At 34.9% G+C, this 22,827-nt stretch overlaps 1 protein-coding gene across 1 annotated transcript in view; it reads left to right on the top strand.

Annotated features, from left to right (window-relative positions):
* megf6 (multiple EGF like domains 6) overlaps positions 1 to 22,827 on the top strand; it is a 48,075-nt gene that overhangs the window by 7,559 nt on the left and 17,689 nt on the right. The window contains exons 5-20 of the mRNA XM_059514027.1: positions 6,891 to 7,013; positions 8,940 to 9,062; positions 10,026 to 10,151; positions 10,243 to 10,365; positions 10,866 to 10,988; positions 11,476 to 11,613; positions 12,619 to 12,735; positions 12,921 to 13,043; positions 13,324 to 13,557; positions 13,645 to 13,776; positions 14,828 to 14,956; positions 15,756 to 15,884; positions 15,971 to 16,105; positions 16,186 to 16,320; positions 18,281 to 18,412; positions 19,849 to 19,977. Of these exons, the coding sequence (XP_059370010.1) occupies positions 6,891 to 7,013; positions 8,940 to 9,062; positions 10,026 to 10,151; positions 10,243 to 10,365; positions 10,866 to 10,988; positions 11,476 to 11,613; positions 12,619 to 12,735; positions 12,921 to 13,043; positions 13,324 to 13,557; positions 13,645 to 13,776; positions 14,828 to 14,956; positions 15,756 to 15,884; positions 15,971 to 16,105; positions 16,186 to 16,320; positions 18,281 to 18,412; positions 19,849 to 19,977 (2,151 nt within the window). The remainder of the gene's footprint in view (positions 1 to 6,890; positions 7,014 to 8,939; positions 9,063 to 10,025; positions 10,152 to 10,242; positions 10,366 to 10,865; positions 10,989 to 11,475; positions 11,614 to 12,618; positions 12,736 to 12,920; positions 13,044 to 13,323; positions 13,558 to 13,644; positions 13,777 to 14,827; positions 14,957 to 15,755; positions 15,885 to 15,970; positions 16,106 to 16,185; positions 16,321 to 18,280; positions 18,413 to 19,848; positions 19,978 to 22,827) is intronic.

Below are 22,827 nucleotides of genomic sequence, written 5' to 3'. Positions count from 1 at the left end.
TATTTAGGCACCCCGTTAAACTGGGTCACATTTCTTACATTCTTTGTTTAAAGATACACAGACATCTATTCTTTTGTAAGTTGACATCTTTGTTATCATTCCAGTACATACCCAGCCTGTATTTATTGAATGAAAAACAACATTTTCACTACATTTAAAAATGAAAATTCTGTGATCATTTACTCATCCTTAATTTGTTCCAGACCTTTAGGACTTTGGTTGTTTTAGACCCCATTGACTTTAATTCTATGGACCAAAGACATGCAAAAATTCCTCACTCTTTTGTTTTCCACAGAAGATATAAAATCATAGCAGTTTGGATTTGGAATGGTAATTAATAACAGAATTGTCATTCAAATAATTATTTTAAGAACTGAAACATTGGGAAACCCAAAATGATTCTTCTACGCCCTCATAATTACGAACCCCCCTTTTTGGACCTTATTAGCCAATATTATTTTTCCCCAAATGCATGGTTTTGATTATGTCAGCAGAAAAGAAAAGTCATTTTAGAGCTGTAAAGAGCTTAAATTAAATTTTTTTTTCTTCAGAGTAACATGTCCTGATCAATCATGCACAATGAGATCAACATTTACAGAACCTACAGTATTTACAGTATTAAGAAAGAGTCGATTGTTTTTCCAGTTTTCCACTTTCTCACTGCTCCATTCTGGTCTTTATGCTTCAGTTCAGTCATCTACTCTGAATCAAGACATGAAATGTTCTGATCCAGCACAAATATGTGCATGCGTGCAAACTTTGACTTAGTGGTTTGTAAATTATGATTAAGGTTTTTGAATAGATCACTGGCTGTTCAAAAGCATGCTTATCCCACCAGGACAGCTATCCCTTTTAGTTAAGTGAACTCGTATTGACATGCTCCATATGCTGGTTTAGTGAGAAACTCATATTTGAACAAGAGCCTCACTGCTGCAGGATGCTCTGGCAGACACGGGCTGTTGAAACGGAAATTCGGTTTGAAGGATTATTGAAAAGCAAAACACTGGCAATGAAATCACTGGCATTGAAAACAGAGACCTTGTGAGTGAGGAGTGAGTTTCCTGATCAACAGTAGGTTACATCTTCTTGTTGTTGAGACGGGCTCGATGATGCAGCAAGTCGGGCATTTTTAAAACGTTATTCCAGTGAGAACTTGAGAAGAAAATGAATCTAGCATCTCCACTCGGCAGGTGATCTCAGCTGAGAGACAGAGAAACCAAATCCTGCTGTGGAGAAACAGGAACTAGTTGTGTGTGTGTGCTGGAATGTTCTTTTGCTTTTAACACAAGAACCTTTGGACTTCTAAAGATCATACAGTGTCAGCTGTCAGTATTCAGTGTTATGAAATATGAGTTATTAAATGGAAGTTCTATTGCTTTTTAATGGTTTATGACTAAATAGGGCTTTCATTATTAACATTATATTAGATATTTCCTGAGAGGACACATTAATATACACAAAAGTGATATAGCCTTGATAGCACAGTACAGAATATGTAGAGAAATGTTTGTGTTAACATGTAATTGATTATTGCTTGGCTAATGCATATTTATTTATGTATATTGTATTCTACCGCTCAAGATTTTTTCAAATAAATTAATACTTTCATTTGACCAGAAGACATAAATTAATCAAAAGTGACAGTAAAAGCATTTAGAATATTTCAGATATTTCAAATCAATTCCTATCTTTTGAACTTTGTATTATCAGAGAATCCTGAAAAAAGTGTATCACAGTTTCCACAAAAAATTGTAAGCAGCACAACTGTTTTCAACATTGAAAATAATTAGATGTGTTTCAAATCAGCATATTAAAATGATTTTTGAAGGATAGTGTGTCTGAAGCCTGGAGTAATGGCTGCAGTTATTTAAAATTATAATCATATTTTACAATATTACTGTTTGTACTGTATTTTGATCAGGTAAATGCAGGCTTGGTGAGCATAAGAGACTTACTGACCTAACTTTTGAATGGTATTTGAAATAGTGGTATTTTTATTGGAATTTGAAACAAATATAATGATTCCCAAAAATGCGTTTTGTGTCTGTTTTATTTTCATAGTCAGTTTCTTTCATGGGGTCTGTACAGCAGACACATTTAATTTAATATTTGATGGAATATGGAAACATCCTGTTGGTAGCTGTATACTGATCGTCCGTTAATTGCGGAAATATGTAATTAATGTGCAAATGCTTGCCAGATGTTTTATTCTCCCTTGCTGGTTGAAAAGAAGTCATGGTTGAATGTGAGGCCTGGATTGAATCTGTTTGTTTATATAGGATATAATACAGGGCCAAGTGCAGTGATCTGTGCAATCTCTATACAACAAAAGACACGTGCCACTACATGCTGAGACAAAGCGGCTGGATACACAAAACTTTCTTCACTGATAGAGCACACAGCTTAAAGTTTCGAATGTTTTGTAACTCCTCTGTCTAAACCATTAAAGAGGATCTCCCAATGAAAGGACAGGGGATATTCCTGAGATACTGCTGCTTTTCCTCAAAGCATTTATAACCCTGAGAGATAACCAAACGACTTAACCATACATTGAGAAAAAGTAGAGAAAAGGAATGCAAGAGTATGAAAATGCCTCATAACCTTTCCTTTGAGACTCATTAGGGTATTTAAAATCTAGGACCTACAGTAAGCAGTAAGAGTTTCTGCCTTAAATTATATGGTTGAATTGTGACAATAATCCTCTTTTCCAATTTTGAAGGGAAAAAGACACTATGTAGGGACCTTGTGAGGTCTTGTCATCTGTCGTCTGTTGAACGCATTAGGTGTGCTGTACTGCGGCCAAACTGAGATCCCAGGAAAGATAGCTATGGTCATTAGATTTACGCTTCACTCTGGCCCAGAGTTTATGGCTATCAGTTAATATGTTACACTTCTTAATATTCAAATGGAAATAATAAGTGTAAGATGTGTTTTATATAACTGAATGAATGAATGAATGGTCGAACAATCCAATACATCGAGGGACTCATGGGAAGAGTCTTGAATGTTGGACCATTTTGACTTGAAGCAATGCTAACTACTTAGAATCACACTGGTGAGTTTTGTGACTGAAATGTGACTCTCCAGTAACATTTTCTATTATGTCTTTTTTGTGGATTAGTTAACTTCTCAGAATAAAAATTTCCTGATTATTTACTCACCTCCATGTCATCCAAAATGTTCATGTCTTTCTTCAGTCAAAATGGCATGGAATTTGCCAAATTTTGAATGAATTAATCAAAAATAGGTCATTGCACTTACATCAAATCACGATGTGGACTAATATCTGTAAATATTAAGCCGGAAAAGTCTATTTAAATATGAATCCTACATGTTCTGCGTGTCTCTGTTAATGAATGGAGCAGAAGCGCATCTTCCTTTATCACACACACTGAAGTGCGCGTGACGCTCACGGTAATTTCAGCGTCTGCTGTCTCACTAAATAAGAACGTGAACACATTAACAACATCTCCAGAACTGCTCTGACAGTCTCTTCATGAGCATTTGACCGTTTGATTTGAGTAAATCTAGCACATACAGTACACTGAACTGTAAAGGCAAGTCAACCCGTCAAAATAAAAGTCCGGTTTAATTTAAAGACAATTATTTGCCATATATGTATTACTATTGTTCAGCAGAATGTACATAGCCTTCTACAAAAAAAAAAATATAACATTTTTTTTTTAAGGTTTAATCACACAACATTTTTTTCCATGTTTTGTTTTTAATAGTAAATCCCCTTTGTTTACCAAAAAGTTAAGTTTGCTTAATTTTCAATAATTAAAAGATACATTTTTAAATGTTTTATGTGTTTAATGTTTAATGTGCATCTCAGAAAATGCTTTATTTAAGACCCCAACTGAATGGCACTTAAATGCACTTAATTCATCTGTCAACTTTATTGTCATTATTCACAGTACAAGTACAGACAGAGAAACAATGGGTAATAATTAAATGTTTATTTTTGATGTATGCATTGCATTCTATGCATTTAAAAAATACAATTATTTTTTTTCTAGTTGCCTAGCCAGTCTCCAGACCTCAATCCTAGAGAAAATCTGTGAAGGGAGCTGAAACTTCCAGTTGCCGAAAGACAGCCAAGAAACCTTAAGGATTTAGAGAGGATCTGTAAAGAGGAGTGGATTAAAATTCCTCCTGAGATGTGTGCAAACCTGGTGACCAACTACAAAAAATGTCTTACCTCTGTGCTTGCCAACAAGGGTTTCTACACCTAGTACTATGTCATGTTTTGCTTGGGGATCAAATACTTATTTCACTCACTGAAATGCAAATCAATCTCTAACCTTTATGTGATGTTTTTTTCTGAATTTTACGGTCTCTATCCATTAAAATAAACATGCCATAAAAATTACAGACCCTTAATTTCTTTGTAAGTTGACAAACTTACAAAATCAGAAGGGGATCAAATAAATATTTCCCCCACTGTATGTCACATATGACCTATCCAATGTGACTACGTTATGCATGAAGTCGAGCTAGTACAAGACGAGCATTTGTGATTAAACTGTATACAATTATTATAATTTTTTAAGAAAAATCTTTTCCCTAGATAAGACCCTTATTCCTCGGCTGGGATCGTGTAGACACCTTTTGAAGCTGCAATTTGGACCTCAAACCTGGTGATCACCATTGAATCCTGCAATGTTTTCCTCAAAAACCTTAATTTCTTTTTGACTGAAGAAAGAAAGACATGAATATCTTGGATGACACGGGGGTGAGAAAATTTTTAATCCTTTAAAGTACATAAACTATTGTGCAAATATTACATTATATAGAAATTTATTTTTATGTTTGTTATACTTTTATTTTTATTTGACATTTTTAAATAGTCTTATATCACTTTATGTGATATCCTATATTTTTTATCTATTCAACAAAGAATACAGTTTATCTATTCAACAAAGAATACAGTCAATTTTAACAAACTTTCTTGGGCCATCCATACAGAACATGTTTTTGTGTTTCAAAATATGAGACACTGAGACAGTGGAATGCCAGTCTAGAGATGTTTTATTTTTATTTTTATGGAACTTCTTTTTTTAAACTTAAATTCAGCATTTTTAGAACCGTTTATACACGAGGTGCTACAAAAGACTCGAGATGCAAGCCCACCAGTAAAAAACATACATAGAACATATAGAAAAACAATGGAAAACACTAAAACGCATTCCACTTGAAATATATTCTTTATGGAATTCAATATACAGAAGTTCAGAAAGTTCTTCAAATGACACAAATGATGGCCGGATGTTTAAATATTACACAACACAAAATCAGTTCAATAACATTTTAAACAGTCTTTCCATTTGCTGTACATTTCCTGTTTTTTTGTTATTGATGTTGTTCTAGATGTATTTCATCATTCTATCCTGTTCCTGTTCCTTGTTGCCAGACCAAGATTAATGACAGAGGTCTGGATACAGAACAAGTCTAGATGTAGAAAGATTTAAAATGACAAAGAGAATGATCACCAGGTATGAAACATGGACAACAGGGGCCTAAACAAACTAAACAGAAGTCAGCATGGATGTTTATTCTCAGGTGTATTTGTGTCTGTATTTCAGAGTCAGTCCTTATCAAGATGCATTTCAGCCATTCCAGGCACATTCTAATTTGTGAAATCACATAAAGAGAAAGTTCACCCCAAAAAATAAATAAATTCTGTCATCCTTTACTTACCCTCATGATGCTGCAAACCCTATGTGTAGAGCATCTGTTTACTCCAGACTACAGATGTTAAACTCAAAGACATTAGACACCACAAATGGTTTTGCACTCTGCTTTTGTCTATTTCTCACTCTTCAGTCTGTTTCAAACACTTAGACACACTTAGATACTAAAAGACATTTAAAGTATTTCCTCTGCCTCTTAAGTCAGATTAAAAGAAACGTGCTGTTCGGAGTAACCCAGGAAAAATGTCTGTTAAAAAACTACTAATAATAAATTATCTTGCTTTGACTTCCTGTTTGAGCTCTCTAATGGAATAACCACAGATAGAGCGCGTAACTCCTCAGTACATCTGTAAATCTGTTCTTGTCTTTCCACAGGAAAGATGTTGTCAGCACTCTGTATTATTATTGGATGTTTGCTGAAGGTCAGTGCTGTGCCATAGAGTCAAAGGTTGTTAGGGAGACACGACTCCACAAGATCAGAAAGCTGTCAAATGTCTCCTAAATTTGGGAATCTGAGAATGTCCTCATGTGGAAAAAGGAATCATAAATAATATATATAATGTTTCTAATATTAAAGAGTTAGATGTGGAGTTCATCTGGTGATGCTGTGTTGCCTTAGAAACCAAGTGTGGGTGTGGCCTGGATCTTTGTTATGGCGACCCATCCTTGGTTTCTGAGGCTTTACAGAAAAACACATACATTTTTTATTTATTTTTAGACATTTTTGCTTTCACTGTTTCAAAACCCATCTTGTGTCTCCTTGATGAGAAGCGGTTGTGCATAAGGCAGTTGTTTGGAGCAGCTTGGACTTATTAGTCTTAGTCTGAGCGCTGGTGTGTGTTTGTTTGTGTGTGGTACATTCGTTTATGTCTGTGTGATGACATTTTTTTGCAAGCATGTTGAAGTGACCACAAAATTTCCTATTTGAAGACATCAGACTGGAAACTTTATTACAAAAAGCCTTTCACCTCTCTAAACATCATGCTGGAAAGAAGAATCTATTCAAAATAAAGAAAGATTTTCCAGGTGGATGGTGAAGTAAAATGTTATAACCTAACGTGCTTTAAATAACAACATATATACTGAATTATAAAAAAAATTACAATAGCTTGGGTACATTTGAAGCATCTACATGTTTTCTTTTTCTTTATTCCAACAACTATTTCTTCTTTTTTTCTTTCTTTCTTGTCTTTTCAGATATAAATGAGTGTGCGGACGGTAACGGAGGATGTGAAGGCACATGCTGTAACACTATTGGCAGTTTTTACTGCAGGTGTCCTGATGGCATGAAACTCGGAGCTGATGGGAAATCCTGCCAAGGTGAGTGAACACTCACATCCTTTGAGTTTATTTCATTTTTCTAAAGTCATTTAACCTTTGTATAATCAGAGTGTTCCATTTAAAGCCACCATCTGAGAAAAGAGCTCTAAATATGAATATCTATGAGCAGCAGTAAATCAAATCATATGCTGTATAATATTGTGCATTCACCATAAAACATTCAGACTCATTTATGATCAGATCAGTAATGCATTAAACTGTCATGATCATACGTAAGAGTATAGTTTTTAAAGCTCTCTGTTCACTTTTTAATCCATCCTGTGAATGTTAATGAATTGGGAGCTTGTTTAGCAAGTGTGTATGGTGGGCTGTAGTTTCTGAATGCGCTGAGAGAGACGGTTTTACATCTGTGTCCATCTCAGCTGTTAGTGTTTAGGTGTGAGAATGATGATCTGGCCTTCTGTCTCAGTCCCGCTGGACTGAAAGGCTACAGGTGAAGAAACAGGTGTATGAGAGGGACGTGGCAGCTGGGGGATTGAACACAGAAATGCAGATGTTTTGTTATATGTAGATCAACTTATTGTTGTAAAAAAATAAATTTAATTTAATGAGAGAAATTCAAGAGAGGATCCTGTATAATAGATTTAACAGTAATGCTGATGCTAAAATCACTACAGGTTAGGTACTTGTGTGAATAATTCAAATAAATTTTTTTTTGGATGATTTCCACTAGTATCCAGTAAGTTATTATAAATTCACAATGACATTTTACTGGGTAATGAAGTTACATAGTCACTGAGTTGTGTTTCTTGTAACATGAAGTGACTAAATCTCTCAGATGGGGCTGCTCTAGATTTGTGGAAATTGTCAGACGGCTGTAATTGATTTCTTTTGGGTCAAAAGGGTTAATTGGTGCTAATGAACTACATTCAGTAATCCAGTCATGGGGCAGGCTGTATGTTAAAGCACTTGACCCACATAGATGACTGCATTTGGATTAGACATCATTCATTAGCTCTTTGGTTCAGGGACATTTAATATTTTAGAATCAAAGTTATATTTCTCTTAAAAAACAAACTGACTTCTGACAGGTCAGTTCTATTCTGACACCAGACTTAATGACAATAAATCTACAATGACATCATGTCTTTGTTTTAACAGATAACATTTCTTGTGATGTCATAAGCTCATGTGTAGGATTTATTTACGTTTGTCCACTACAGACTCATCTTTAACTCAAATGTCCATATAATCCTTAATTTTTTCCCCTTATTTTGTGTGCATAAACAAGCTTTTAAAAGCAAACATCTGTTAAAACAGTCAAGAACTGGATGGAGTGAAACATGGTTTGTCACCATTAATCTCCTGTATTTAAGCACATTCCTCACAGTGACAGCTTGACATTTACTATTTATGGCAACTCATATGTATTGAACACAATGTTTCAATGTGCCAGCCATAACAAAAATGACCAAAAAGTACTTTGGTACTGTCATAAGTCTCTAGGATTAACATTTGTCTATAGATATGGTAGTCATTAAGTACCATGTTATATATAAAAGTCCTCTTATTTTACAATATGAGACCTTCACTGAACTCTGGAACTTTTTGGAAGGGTGTTGACAAAAGATAAAGGAATTCACTTACTAGCATAGAAACAGTAAGTAAAATATTCAGAACTGCATTTTGCGTTTGTGCTGCTTTTAAAATTATTTTGTATTATTTTTTAGATTTTTATATTTAAAGACATGAATGAATAAATTCATGAATAAAATTAAGGACATTAATAATTAAATGGCTTTAAATACATAAACACATGTAAAGGCAAGCAAACAAATAAATAAGACAAATATAAATAAATGTATTTAAAGAAAGAATATGTGCCGACCAAATGTGTCAGCCTAATTTAGTCCATTTTTAGGTCAAGGCAGACCTTGTCTCATTTGTTGCATGCAATCCCAACAGATAAAGATGAGTGTGAAGAGCTGAATGGTGGTTGCCAGGAGATATGTGTGAATACACTCGGTTCGTACCACTGTGAGTGCAGCCAGGGTTTCCGCATTCATGCTGATGCTCACACATGCATAGGTAAGATCTGTATAACATGCATACATGCTCACAAACACACATACGGTTCGTGGTGGGGAATCTGTCTCAGTCTTGAGTGACATCTGTTTATCAGCTGTAGCGATGCATTCAACGGCAGGCTGCCTAAAACTCAACAAACAGTGTTAACACAGCAAGAGAGCTCTAGTTCTGCCGATCTCATCACCCTAAAACAGCCTTTATCCTGTTTTACTGGAGTCTGGATGTGTCATCACCCTGTGACAGGCCTGGCGATGCCATCACAGTGAGACAACAGCTCTGACCTGTCCCCTAAGACTCCGTAAATCTGCCAACTCTGACACGACATGGAAACATCATCAGACAGAGAGCGGGAGAGAAGGAATGAGAACCTTCCAAAACTCTCAATATATATACAAACTCCAAACTGGATTTGATTCAGAGATGTTTTCCCCTTTATGATAAAAGTTTTCCTTACTTCCTGTCCGAACAGAAAATCTGAGTTTGTCATTACCAGATTTCAAAGATTTTTATGTGCTCTAACTGGGATTATTATGGTTAGCTAAAACTAAAAGCATAAAAAACATGCACGTTACTTAAAATAAAATCAACCTTAACTGTAATAAAATAAAATAGCAAACTTTAAAATAAAAAGGCAATATTTCTTATTTTATTTCTTAAGTTGCAGTACTAAAATAAATTTAAAGTAATTAATAAAATGAATAAAAAAACTAATACAGATGACAAAAACACAACTAAAATACTGAAACCTTAACTAAAAGTAAAGTGAAAATATAAATATAAAATCTAATTCAAAATATTAACCAAAACTACACTAGTATATCACTGATACTAAAACAGCACTGGCTGGAGCGTTAGCAAAGCTACGGTTACTACAGAGGGATTTTCGATCATTACATGCATTGTGTGTGTGTGTGTGTGTGTGTGTGTGTGTGTGTGTGTGTGTGTGTACATGACATTTTCCAGCGGTGAACTCTTGCTCTGTGAAGAATGGCGGCTGTGAGCACAGGTGTGTGGATTTGGGGAACGAGCAGTACAAGTGTGAATGTCGCAGCAACTACCAGCTCAAAAGAGATGGCAAACACTGTGAATGTGAGTTCACATACAGTACATATGTTGTCTTTGACTTACTGTAGTAATATTGTGATGATTATTGTGTGTGTATGCTGTGTTATTCTCTCAGTGAAGGACCCCTGTCAGGAGCATAACGGCGGATGTGCTCATATCTGCAGTAATGTGAATGGACAGGCGCAGTGCAGCTGTAGATCAGGATTCAAAATGGGAGCTGACTTCAAAAGATGTGAAGGTTCGAGTGCATGACATGTACCCATGCATATGTAGAAAATCTCTCTTCAGCTGTGCCATAAAACCGACCTCCACTACCCATCTAGGTCCTGCTCAAAAACACACACACACACACACACACACACACACACACACACACACACACACACACACACACACACACACACACACACACACACACACACAGAATATTACTGGTATAACGATCTGCTGTTAGTTACTATGTGTGCAGGCTAGTGTAAAAGTCATAGATAAACATGTTTGTCTGGACCCAGACTTTATGAGACAACCTCAGCTGACCCCATGAAGAGTCTCTGACCCCTGCTGTACACACACATGCATTGCCATGCTTACGCACATACACACACACACACACACACACACTCACACACACTCATATTGCTGGTATCCTAACTGAATACATTGTGTTTATTTATTTATTGTACATTTTAAATTTTTCACTGACATATCTTCTAACTACCCAAACATTTCCTCTCCCAGACATAGATGAATGTGTGTCTGGTCAGACTAAATGTGCTCATGGCTGTGTTAACATGCCGGGATCCTTCCGTTGTGTGTGTAACCCAGGATTCGAACTGGGTGCTGATGGGAAACAGTGCTACCGTGAGTACAAATACACACACTAACATGTGTTCTGTGATTCTTTTAGTGTAATATTAGGTGGAGAACTTAAAATACGTTAGAAAACAGTTATTAGATTATCCCAGTAGTCCACTGACATGTGTATGTGGTTTACTGGAGCCAAACAGTCTGTGATTGGTCAGTTTTTTTGACGTGCACCAATCAGTGAAGTCTTAATCCTTCAAGCAACTTTTTCATCGCTATTTGACTTCAACCTTAAAAAAAAAAAAAAACCTTGTATTCTCTTTTCTTTAATATTTCCCTATCTAGCTTGTACTTATATGAACAATGCTTTAAACTATGAAAACTATTAATATAAACTATTAATACTATGAAAAATGTCTGTGTGTATTTGCCTCTTTAAGATGAATCGCTTTATGTATTCCCCAGTTATAAGTCACTTTGGATAAAAGCGTCTGCTAAATGAATAAATGTGAATGTTAATAATGTAGAATGATGTATCCTTCAGGTATCGAGATGGAGATCGTGAATGGCTGTGAGAAAAACAACGGGGGCTGCTCCCATCACTGTGAGCACACCACCAGTGGGCCCCTGTGCTCCTGTAACCAAGGTTACCATCTCGCTGATGACCTCAAGACGTGTATAGGTATGGGCCCCACTTGATGGTTGTCTAAAAAAATAATTCACCATGTAAAATGTAGTTATTTGTAGATTAAGAATTATATGTATATTTGCTACAATTATAAAGTTTGGGGTTGGTGAGATTTCAAAGGGATAGTTCACTCAAAAATGAATATTAGCCCATGTTTTACTCCCCCTCAATGCATCCTAGGTGTATATGACTTTCTTCTTTTTAGTTATATTAAAAAGTATCCTTGCTCTTCCAAGCTTTAGAATGGGAGCAGGTGGGTTTGTTTCAACAGTTTAATAGACATCAAATAAAGCATGCACATCCATAATAAAACTGCATTTTTAAACAAGTGCTAAAAACCTTTACAGTACTGTAGCTTTGCTACGATAAAAAGTCTCACTAGATTATTACAATTAATGGCAAAATTAATGTTTGGAAATATAAATAGATATTTCCTATTGAAAAATTAAAGTAAAAGATATTAATGACTGACTTTAAACCATTTTTGTTGGTGAAAATACTAGTGACCTAAGGCTTTTTCACAGTAGCGTAATTTATTCCTGTGATGTCAAGAATAGTATTTATAAATGCATCTTTGGTAAATTAACTTAAAATGTACAGGATGATGGTGCTTTATCTACTATATTACTACTATAAGGTAAAATAAATGGAATTCAGAAATTAATGGTAAAATATTAATTTACATAATTCAGTTTAAAGGTATGCATTTTGACAATTCAATTAAATAATGGTAAAATGACAGAATTTTAAATGTCCACAAATCCCTAATTAACCATTAGACATACTCATAACAACAAAATATCCACCTTTTTCTATTATTCAACAACAACAAAATTAATAATTTAACTTCAAAATTCAGATGAGATAAAAAAATGACTTTACTTATTACTTTGTGTTGTCTAGAGTCTTCAAATATTTACCTGCTTTTTAGTGTTAATGTTACATAATGTTTTTCTTCTTCTGAGAAAACGCTTCTGTATTTGTGTGTGTCGTCCACAGATGTTGATGAGTGTGAAAACGGGGAGGCGTGCTGTAGTCACTACTGTAAGAATTACCCAGGAGGCTATGAGTGCAGCTGTAGACCTGGATACACACCCAACGGCTGCACGTGTGATGGTGTGTGTTTAGTTTCATGTCTTCCTGTTTGATCCTCTCTTAACCAATCCCTTTTTTAACCATCCTTTTTTAACATACTCGCAAATTAAGATATTTTTCCTAGTTTTCCTCATAAATTGACTTGATTTACTTAAGCACATTTAGTGTATCATGACAGCTGTTTTAATATGAATCTCTCTCTTCAGACATTGACGAGTGTGTATCCGAGACGTCCGGATGTTCTCAGTACTGTGTGAACACGCTGGGCTCATATGAGTGTTTCTGTCAGGTGGGCTTCAGACTGGACCACGACCAGAAATCATGCTTACGTGAGTACAAGTTTAATTGGCTTTATGAAGTGTTGACTTCATAGTCAGGAAGTGATGCACAGACTTCATAATGCAGTTATAAACCAGAGTATTATTAACACCCAAAAGACATTTTTTTTAGCAAAATGTTATTGTTATATGCATTAGTTTGTTTTATGTAAAATGTTATATATTTTATATTTTCATTTTTTCATTATAAAGTAAAATATATAATTGATTTCAATTAGTTGTCTCTATATTTGTCCGTCTCTTTTTGTTCTTTCCTATTTTGTGTGTTTAGCTCTCTATGAGAGGGAATTGGAGGACGAAGAAGAGGAAGAGGAAGAGGTTGTCGGCAGTGAAGATGAGGCGAAAGTTCTACGTTTGCCGGACCTGTTTTTCCGTCGCCCCCCTCAACTGCTGCATTACACCGCTGCTTTAAGTAGACCGTATGATGACGACACATACACCTACGACCCAGAGAACTCACAAAACCTTGAAGAGAGAGAGGAGCTGACCGTCATCAGCAAGATTAGTACGAGAAACCCAGAATGTTAACATAAACTGTGACATAAACATACAGAGATAAGGACGTATGAATATGTTACTCTCTCTGTATCAGTGTGTGAGGAGGGTTCATTCGGTGACGACTGTGGTGTGAGCTGTGAGGACTGTGCTAATGGAGGAGTGTGTGCATCAGAGAGGGATCGCTGTGTATGTGGACCTGGCTGGACTGGGGTCACCTGTAATGACAGTGAGTGTCTTTAGTCTCCCCTTTTACGGCCTTAAGGACACACATTTACATTGTTGAGGTTTATTTACACAAAGCAAGACATTTTTACACCAAACATGAGAAGTATGATTTTACATTGAACTCCCACAGACTCTTGAGATATCATAATGCAAAAGATTATCTATTAGAGGCTGAGAAAACTTATTTCTTATTATATTTTTTAGATGGCAAACAACAAAATTATTCAGAGCAGGGTTATTATAGTTAACTAAAACCTAAAACCATAAAAATATTTTCATTACTTAAAATTAACCATTAATATATAAAATAAAAACTTATTTCAGGTAGTTGCCCGAGGCAACTTTTGTCATTTTAATTAGTTTAACTTGATGGACTAAATGAACTAAAACTAAAACAGAAATAAAAATGAATAAAAATCATATAGACGTGTTTGAAAAAAAAGACTAAAAATTCAAACAAAAATATGAAAACTTTAAATGAAATGAAAATGAAATGTGAAAAAATAAACATAAAAACTAATCAAAATATTGATAAAAGCGATCTCAGCGATACTTAAATAACACTGCTTCAGAGACAAATCAGCATCAAGAAAACACATTTATACTTACAGTATATACATACATTGAAATAAAAAAAAAAAGTTTTGATGACTGAATATTGTAGTCAAAATAAAACCTAAATTGAGGGTGTCAAGAAAAGTGTGTTCTGTTTTTCCTGTTTTTCTTTTTCTCCTCATCTAGCTCTAGCTGTAGTCCTCCTCTAATAACCTTTACTTATACAGAAATCCCATCAAGCCCTCTAAGGAAAGTACTTCCTGTAGGGTAGTTTATAACAAAAATGGACAGAATGTTGGAGAGCTGCAGCCCTAAGAGCACCTCCACACCCATCATTGTGAATTCACATGAGCACAGTTTGAGTTTTCCATACCGGCCCATTTTAAATGCACCCTAAAATCAACAGAAAGAAAAATGGCTGCTGTATTTCTCTTTCTCCCTGGTTCCTCGGAGAACCCTAAACATGTATTTACTTTTGCATTCTCTCTCTCCTTTAGCTTGTGCCGAGGGCACATATGGCGTTCAGTGTAACAGTTTGTGTGTTTGTAAGAACGGGGGCCGCTGTGACCCAGTGAGGGGGAAGTGCTTGTGTCCTCCAGGGGTCCACGGTCTGCACTGTGAAAATGGTACAGTACACATGCTTTATGTATCTTTAACTTCTCTTTTAACATCTTCCATTTTTCATTGATTGTGACATTTCCTCTTTCATCTCTCCTTAATGTATGACATATTTCAATATTCATAACTTTATGAAATAAATTAACCTTCTATTCAAAAAAGAATCAGTTTCCACAAAAATATTAAGCAGCACAACTGTTGTCAACATTTATAATAATAAGTGATGTGTTTTGAGCGCCGGATCATCATATTAGAATGATTTCTGAAGGTGATGTGACACTGACGTCTGGAGGAATGATGCTGAAGATTCAGCTTTGACACCAGGGGAATAAATTCCATTAAATGAGCTAAAATATATTATTTAAAAAATGTCATCTTATATATTGTAATAATATTTTGCGATATTGGTGTTTTTTTTCAGATTTTTATTCTGTAGTTTTTTTGTAATTTTAGAATTTTAATGTACTTTTAAATGTATGATGTGTATGGTCAAAAAAAAATAAAAATAACAAAGGAGTCTGCTAAATGATTAAATTTAGAAATAGATGCAAAGCATCCATCAGCAGACTAACTGGAGCTCTTGGGTTAAAGTTTCTCCTTCCTGTCCACTTCCTCTCTGTCTGCCCTTGGCTTTTCCTTGTCTTCATCACATCATCCATCAACCTCATCTCTCCCAGCTGTCTCTGAAATTCCTCTCAGATTAGACCTGATCATTCTGTCTTGACAAGAGCATGTGATGTAATGGACCTTATGGAACTCCAGATGAACACTGTGGAATTTCTCTCCTGTTCCCTGTGATGTCATCAGGTTGTCCACAGGGTTTCTATGGGAGGTTCTGTCACAGGAGGTGTAGCTGTCCCAGTAATGGACGCTGCCATCGTCTGTACGGAGGGTGTCTTTGCACACCTGGCCTCTACGGCAAATTCTGCCACCTGCGTAAGTACACTTAGATAGCACGTTAGAGTCAAAATGGTTACTTTCATTAATTTGAGGTATAGTAAAATAGTGTTTCTCCACATCAGCATGTCCCAGATGGACCCACGGTTCGGGTTGCTCAGAGGAATGCCAGTGTGTGCAGGAAAACTCACTTTCTTGTGAACCACAAAAAGGCACCTGCATTTGTAAACCTGGTTACAATGGTGACCGCTGTCAGGAAGGTAGGTGATGTTTCTACCTCCATTTGAAACTGTTGTTTCTGACAGGTACATGGAGATATATATGTTGTGTTCCTGTGTAGAATGTGATGACGGACACTACGGCCTTGGCTGCCACGAGCGATGTAACTGCTCTGATGGTGAGCCGTGTGACCCTAAAACTGGAAAGTGCCAGACGACGTGCCCAGCTGGATACCATGGAGAGAAATGCCAGCTGGGTAAGACTCACAATCATACACAAAGTCTGAGAAGGGAATACTACTCTACTACTGTACTTACTGCAGTATAGTTTGTGCTCAGCAGTCTTGGGAAGGTTACTTTGGAAGTGTAAGTTACAGATGACAATTTACCCTATTTCAATTATTTATTATTACTTTTCAAAATTTCTAATGAATGTTTTCAACTGTTAATCATTCTGAAACATTTAACGCAGGTTGGGTTAGCCTTACAATATTACTCAACACTGATTACTGGCAGACTTTCCAAATCCGTCATCACTTGAATTAAGATGATAATAATTACATTTTAAAGTGCAACCACCGCATAATCAGACTTTAGCAGCTCTTTTTAATTTGAGATTTTTCTGAGGTTAAATACAGATCTAACATCATAAAACACATAGGTTAATAGCTATGATACTGCTTTTGAAATTAAATCTTTGCATAGCTATGATAGGAAACACTGGCATCTAACAATGCTTTGGAAAAAACAGCTAATCTTAAAAAATAAAACAGTTTTTAAACAAGCATTTTTCCTACTCTTTGTCCTAAACTTCTGAAACATTGCTATCTCATATTTTAGAGCAGTCAATGCAATTTGGGAAAGAAATCAATCAAATCTGTAATCATTAACATTTTCATAAAGTAACTGTAATTTAGTTACAGTACCTCTTTTTTCTCTAACTGTAACAGATTTTGTAATTAAATAATGCAATTCTGTTACATTTAACTAGTTAACTCTCCAATACTGGTGGTCAGTAAGATATATATAAAAAAAAAAAAAAAAAAAAAAATATATATATATATATATATATATATATATATATATATATATTATTGAGCAAGGATGCGTTAAATTGATCAAAAAGTGACAGTAAAGACATTTATGTTAAAATGGATTCATATTTCAAATACTATATTTTAGAAAATAGTAGGCAATATGCAGTGTGTACTGTGCAGTGTTTGGTAAAGCTTTCAAGGGCTGCTCACTTTTCAAATGGGACAATAATGGCTTTTCACTGCCCTCTAGTGACTATCAGATGTCAGTACATAGAGCTGCTATAATGGCTCAGTTATTTTAATAGCACAATAATATCTGCATCAGAAATCAACTGTGACCTGTCAATCATCAGGCAATATGTTCTTTTTATAATTCAAAGGAGCAGATGCACTAAACATTCACATATGACAACATACTGACAGATGGAAGTTGTAGTCATTTCATAGTGTCAATCAGTTTATTGTGTTCAAGAGAGAGTCGTGGAATGTTTTATGTAGTTAGATTTATGTTGGCCTTCTCTGTTATGTTATGAAAATGATATATTATCACACACTATGTGTGAGTGCGTTTATAAATGGGTTTTCCTTCTGCTCGCTGAAGAGAGAAATGAATGAATTTGAAAAGAACATCATGTTCTAATAATATTTGAAGTGTCTGTTTTAGTTATTTCGTTCTTGATCACTTACAGTACATACATTTTTTAGTCTTAATGGCTTAAACAGATCATGGTTTGGTCTTGCTAAAACAGGCTCTTTTATCCCATTCTCAGGGGGGGATTCTGGGTAACTGAAGTGAGCTCTTCAAGAAAAAGAAGGAGCGAGTGTATTCAGACAGGATAGACAGAACCACATTGCTTCTGTTAACTCGTCTGTTACCCGTCACCTTGTTTTCACTGAACAAACAACATTGTGTTTTTTTCTCTTTTTATGTGAAGCTGGCTCGTACTGTAATAGTAATACATAAAGATTTTAATGATAAAAACAAATTATTTTAAAACGTGGTAACAGAAAAATAACAAAAAAATAATTAAAACAAATACAATAAAAATGGACATCCAACAGGACATTAAAAAACATACAAATAGTAGTCTTTGAAGTGTGTTTGCAATCTCATATCTTAAATCTGTATGATATGATTCGTTAAATGAATTCAAATGAATAATAAACATCCCCTGTGTAGTGTGTGAGGCAGGTTTTTGGGGGGTAGGCTGTGCCAGTGTGTGCCGGTGTGGCAGTAATGCAGTGACCTGTGAGGCCAGCAGTGGGCGCTGTGTTTGTGAGGCTGGATACACTGGAGAACAATGTGATAAGAGTGAGTCTGTTCTGTTTCTTTCTAATTCATTCTTCTTTTTAAATGTTTTATTCTTTTCAGTTATGCACTATTTAATTGGTACAACATGTAAAAGTTCAAGTTCAAAAGTTCAATCTGATGCTAATTAAGATGCAAATGCTGCCCCCTTGTGTCAACATAATACAACTACAGGCAGAACTAACTGAGCATTATACTAAAACCATGCTAATATACTACTCTTACTGGTTCTAAACTATATAGTATGCATAGTGTGCATGGTATGCTAAATTAGGGGAAAAAAATACATATTACATACATACCTACAATATTAGACTAAAGTAAATAAGAGGATGCAATGTGTGAGATACTGTATCCCACAATGCAGTGCAGTATATTTGACCTTCCATTATCTCTGTGAAAGTGATTACAGATATCATTTTCAACATTTTTGAATATGTTTTGTTTTTTACTCATTTGATCTAACATTGAGATTTCTACTTAAAATTTGAAAAAATATTTGAAGTTTGAATTATTGAATATGCATTTGAATATTTGAAAATGATCATTATTACCAAATTAATGACTGGATCACCCACATTTAACATAATGAGGTCATGTGAACGGAGTGTAGAAAAGTACTATCAGTAATTCTTATCAAAATATATATTTTACAAAAAGTATTAAGTATTTCAGTATCATTTAAGTTTTATTTATTTTGCTATTTTAATATTCATTAATATGTTAATTAGCTTTTATTTTTATCAATGCTGTCAAATGATTAATCGTTATCAATTGCATTCAAAATAAGTTTTTGTTTACAAACAATATGTATGTGTACTATGTTTATTTATTATGTATATATAAGTACACTCACATACAGTATATATTTTGAAAATATTTACATTTATAAACATTAATATATTTATATTATTATATTATATATAAATATATTTAATATATAAATATACCTTATTTTCTTAAATATATATACATGCATTTGTTTGTATTTATATATAAATAATAAATATACACAGTACACATTCATTTATTATATAATATTATTTTGGATGTGATTAATCGTTTGACAGCACTAATATATATTCACAGTTATCGTTTTAGTTTGTTGTAGTCATGTTAATATGTGCTTTTGTCAATTTTTTATTTTATTTTTTATATTTCTATTTTAGTTTTATTTCAAATTTAATTTTAGTACTTAAACTTTAAACTTATTTCTAATTTTTATGTTAAGTTTTTTTAGATTTTTATATTATTATTATTATTTCAACCTTATTTCAATTACCAAAATCAAGTTTTGCTCTTTTAAGTTTTAGTTAACAATAACAAGACTATAGTATCGAGTTAGTATTTTATTCTGAACACAGCAATCATGCATACTTCATTTCCAATAATTTCCCTACATGCATACTAAATCGAAATATCTGATGCATTTGTGTCAGAGTGTCCTGAGGGCCATTATGGAGCAGAGTGTAAACTAGCGTGTGAGTGTGAGAACGGAGCCGAATGTGACCACGTCAGCGGAGCTTGTACCTGTGCTGCCGGCTGGGTGGGATCACACTGTGAAAAGAGTGAGTTACAAACAAATACAGCCAAATTCAAGAATGGTCAGTGATATATGTGAAGAAAAACATTTATTTAAATGTATATTATATCTTATTTTCCCGAACATCTCTCTTTTTCCTCATAAGTATGTTTTCATACCTCTAATGCACTGGGGCCTCTTCTTCACCAGGGAAACAGGAAGTTTCAATCAGTCTGAGAGGGCAACCCACCCATCATGCAATCTAAGTGTGTGTCTGTGTTTAAAATGGAATGTTTTTGACTCCCATTTGCTCATTGAAACACTCACTCATCACACACAGTCAAGCATCTTGAAAACACACAAAAAGTGTTTGTTTAGTGTGTCATAATGACATCAGTGCAGGAAACTAAGATCATATGTTTAAAAAACATGAAGTTAATAAGAACTAGAAGCAGGTATGAAGGTTTTGCCCTCAGTGACCCAAAGGTACAGAGTCATATCTGCCTTCTAGTGCTTAATCTGAGCCTCTGACTAAACATCTCACACACACACACACACACACACACACACACACACACACACACACACGCACGCACGCACACAGACACACCCTGTTGGATGCATGACAGCATCCTCTGCTTAATGAGACAGCCACATCCAGCTGCTGCACTTTATTGGAAAGCCACAATGCACAGACATCCACACAGTGCCAAACATAGAAGCCGAGTCCTATCTTAGCTAGAAAAAAACAACAACATGTAAACACACACACACACAAGATGCACGGACGGGCAAACTTGCTCATACCTTAAGAGAATCTATGCATGTGTTTTTTGCAACATTTTTAGCACCACACACACTAACACTCAATCTACAGCTGCATTTGACCAGTTTGCAGGCTGAATCTAATATGATGAGATAAGTGATTATTAGCTGACCACAAAATAATAGCAAGAAAGCAACTATTGAGTTGTCCTTAAGGGCTAAAAGAAATGACTTACAGTACAACCAGTGTAGCCTATTCTACAAACAGATGGCTCTTTTAAACCAATTCTTCTCAGTAAGTCACAAACATACAGTGAACCCAGTGTTATATGATTCACCAACAAATAAATCTTATGAACTAATAAATCTTATATATCTTATACATCTTATTATAATATCTTATATATCTTATTATAATAAATCCTTTTTAGTGAATCAAAAACATACTGCACATGCAGTGTTGTCTAATTCACAAACAAAAGATTCTTAAGAGCTGATCCTTTTGTACTGATTTAGAAATGTACAACTGAACCAGTGTAGTCTGATTCACAGACTGACCCTTAAACCATTTTACCTAATTGCTAGATGTTTTTAAACATTTAATTTAAGTTTCCTGCATTGATGTCATTAAGACACATTTCCAATGGGCGAAGAGGAACCAAAAAATTAAAACATTTTTCAAACATACAAGCCGCAACCAGTGTATTTTCATGAATGATTGACTCTTTTGAACTGATCCTAAATTAGAGCATTAAAAACATAGTCTGTAGTCTGATTTTACTTTTTAAAACCAGTTATTTTGAAGTAGATCAAAAAGATACAGCGTGATCAGTGTAGTCTGATTTATGAACAAATGATTCTTTTAAAAAACATTTCCTTTTACGTGATAAGAAAATCTGCAGAGTGATCCGTGTAGTCCGATTCATGAACAAATGATTCTTTTAATAACCAGTTATTTTATAGTGAAGCAAAATCAGAGTGTGATAAATATAGTCTGACCCATGAAAAAATTATTCTTTTAATAACCAGTTCTTTTATAGTGAAACGAAAACATACAGCATGATCAGTGTCCTCCAAATCATGAACAAATGACCCTTTTAAATTAGTTCTCTGTAGTAAATCAGAAATTTACAGCATGAAAAAATAATGAACCTACTGAGCTGCAGAGGTGGGTAGTAACGAGTTACATTTACTTCGTTACCTTTACTTGAGTAATTTTTTGGGGTAACGAATACTTTTCTGAGTATATTTAAAGATGGGTACTTTATACTCTTACTTGAGTAAATTTTTGGGGAAAAATCTGTACTTTTACTTCGTTACTGTGGGCGACGCTCCTCTCGTTACTTTATCTTAATGCAATAAATATTCCAAACGCGACGTCTACTTTTCTCTGGGCAATGAGCGATGCCCATTCGCGAATGATTCATTCTTTTGAGTCAATTCTGTTCAAAGTCTTGATCAAACCAATTGGCAAACGAGCGAATTGGTTCATGAATCAGTTTGAATGAGTCGTTCAGTTCCCTGCCGCACGCGCTGAGCGTCTGAAGTGGTTCACTCGGAGTTGTAACGTTTAAGAACAGAAAGAGCGTTGAAAACGTGACTGGAACTGCACTGAATTGAAATCTGCAAAGGTTATTATTTGCTAGCGATGGAGATCCTTATTAGATGAACACCGCGTGTGCTGTCTACTGTTTAACAGGTAATAACTTGGGCTACATTCGATTACAGTACACGATACCACTGTGACATTAGTTTGTTGTACGTGTGTGGCTTATAACAGAGGGGAGTCAAGTTGAATGCAGCTTCCAAAAGACAAAAAAACAGCCGATTAAGATTTTATTAATTTTAATACAATCACACTGGTGCAAGTACGTTCAGCGAGTCATATTATCAGCTGCTAAATTCAGATCTGTGATTGCTTGCTGGCGCTTAGCCAGAGATAGATGCGTTTATACAGCGCTGCGCATTATAACAAATCACACATGATCTTTTTGAGCTTATTAAAGCATTGGCCAATCAGAGGCGTTCCGATGAGTCATCGCTAAAATGCCGGTGCTTCCTTCACTCGCTCACTGACTGAATACCTCTTTCTGGCGAATTCTCTCGCAGGAACAACAAAGTGCAGATGTGT

Source organism: Carassius carassius, chromosome 28 (assembly GCF_963082965.1).
Source record: "Carassius carassius chromosome 28, fCarCar2.1, whole genome shotgun sequence".
NCBI lineage: Eukaryota > Metazoa > Chordata > Actinopteri > Cypriniformes > Cyprinidae > Carassius > Carassius carassius.
Note: the sequence above shows the minus strand (reverse complement) of the source record. Positions and strands in the feature narration are given on the sequence as shown.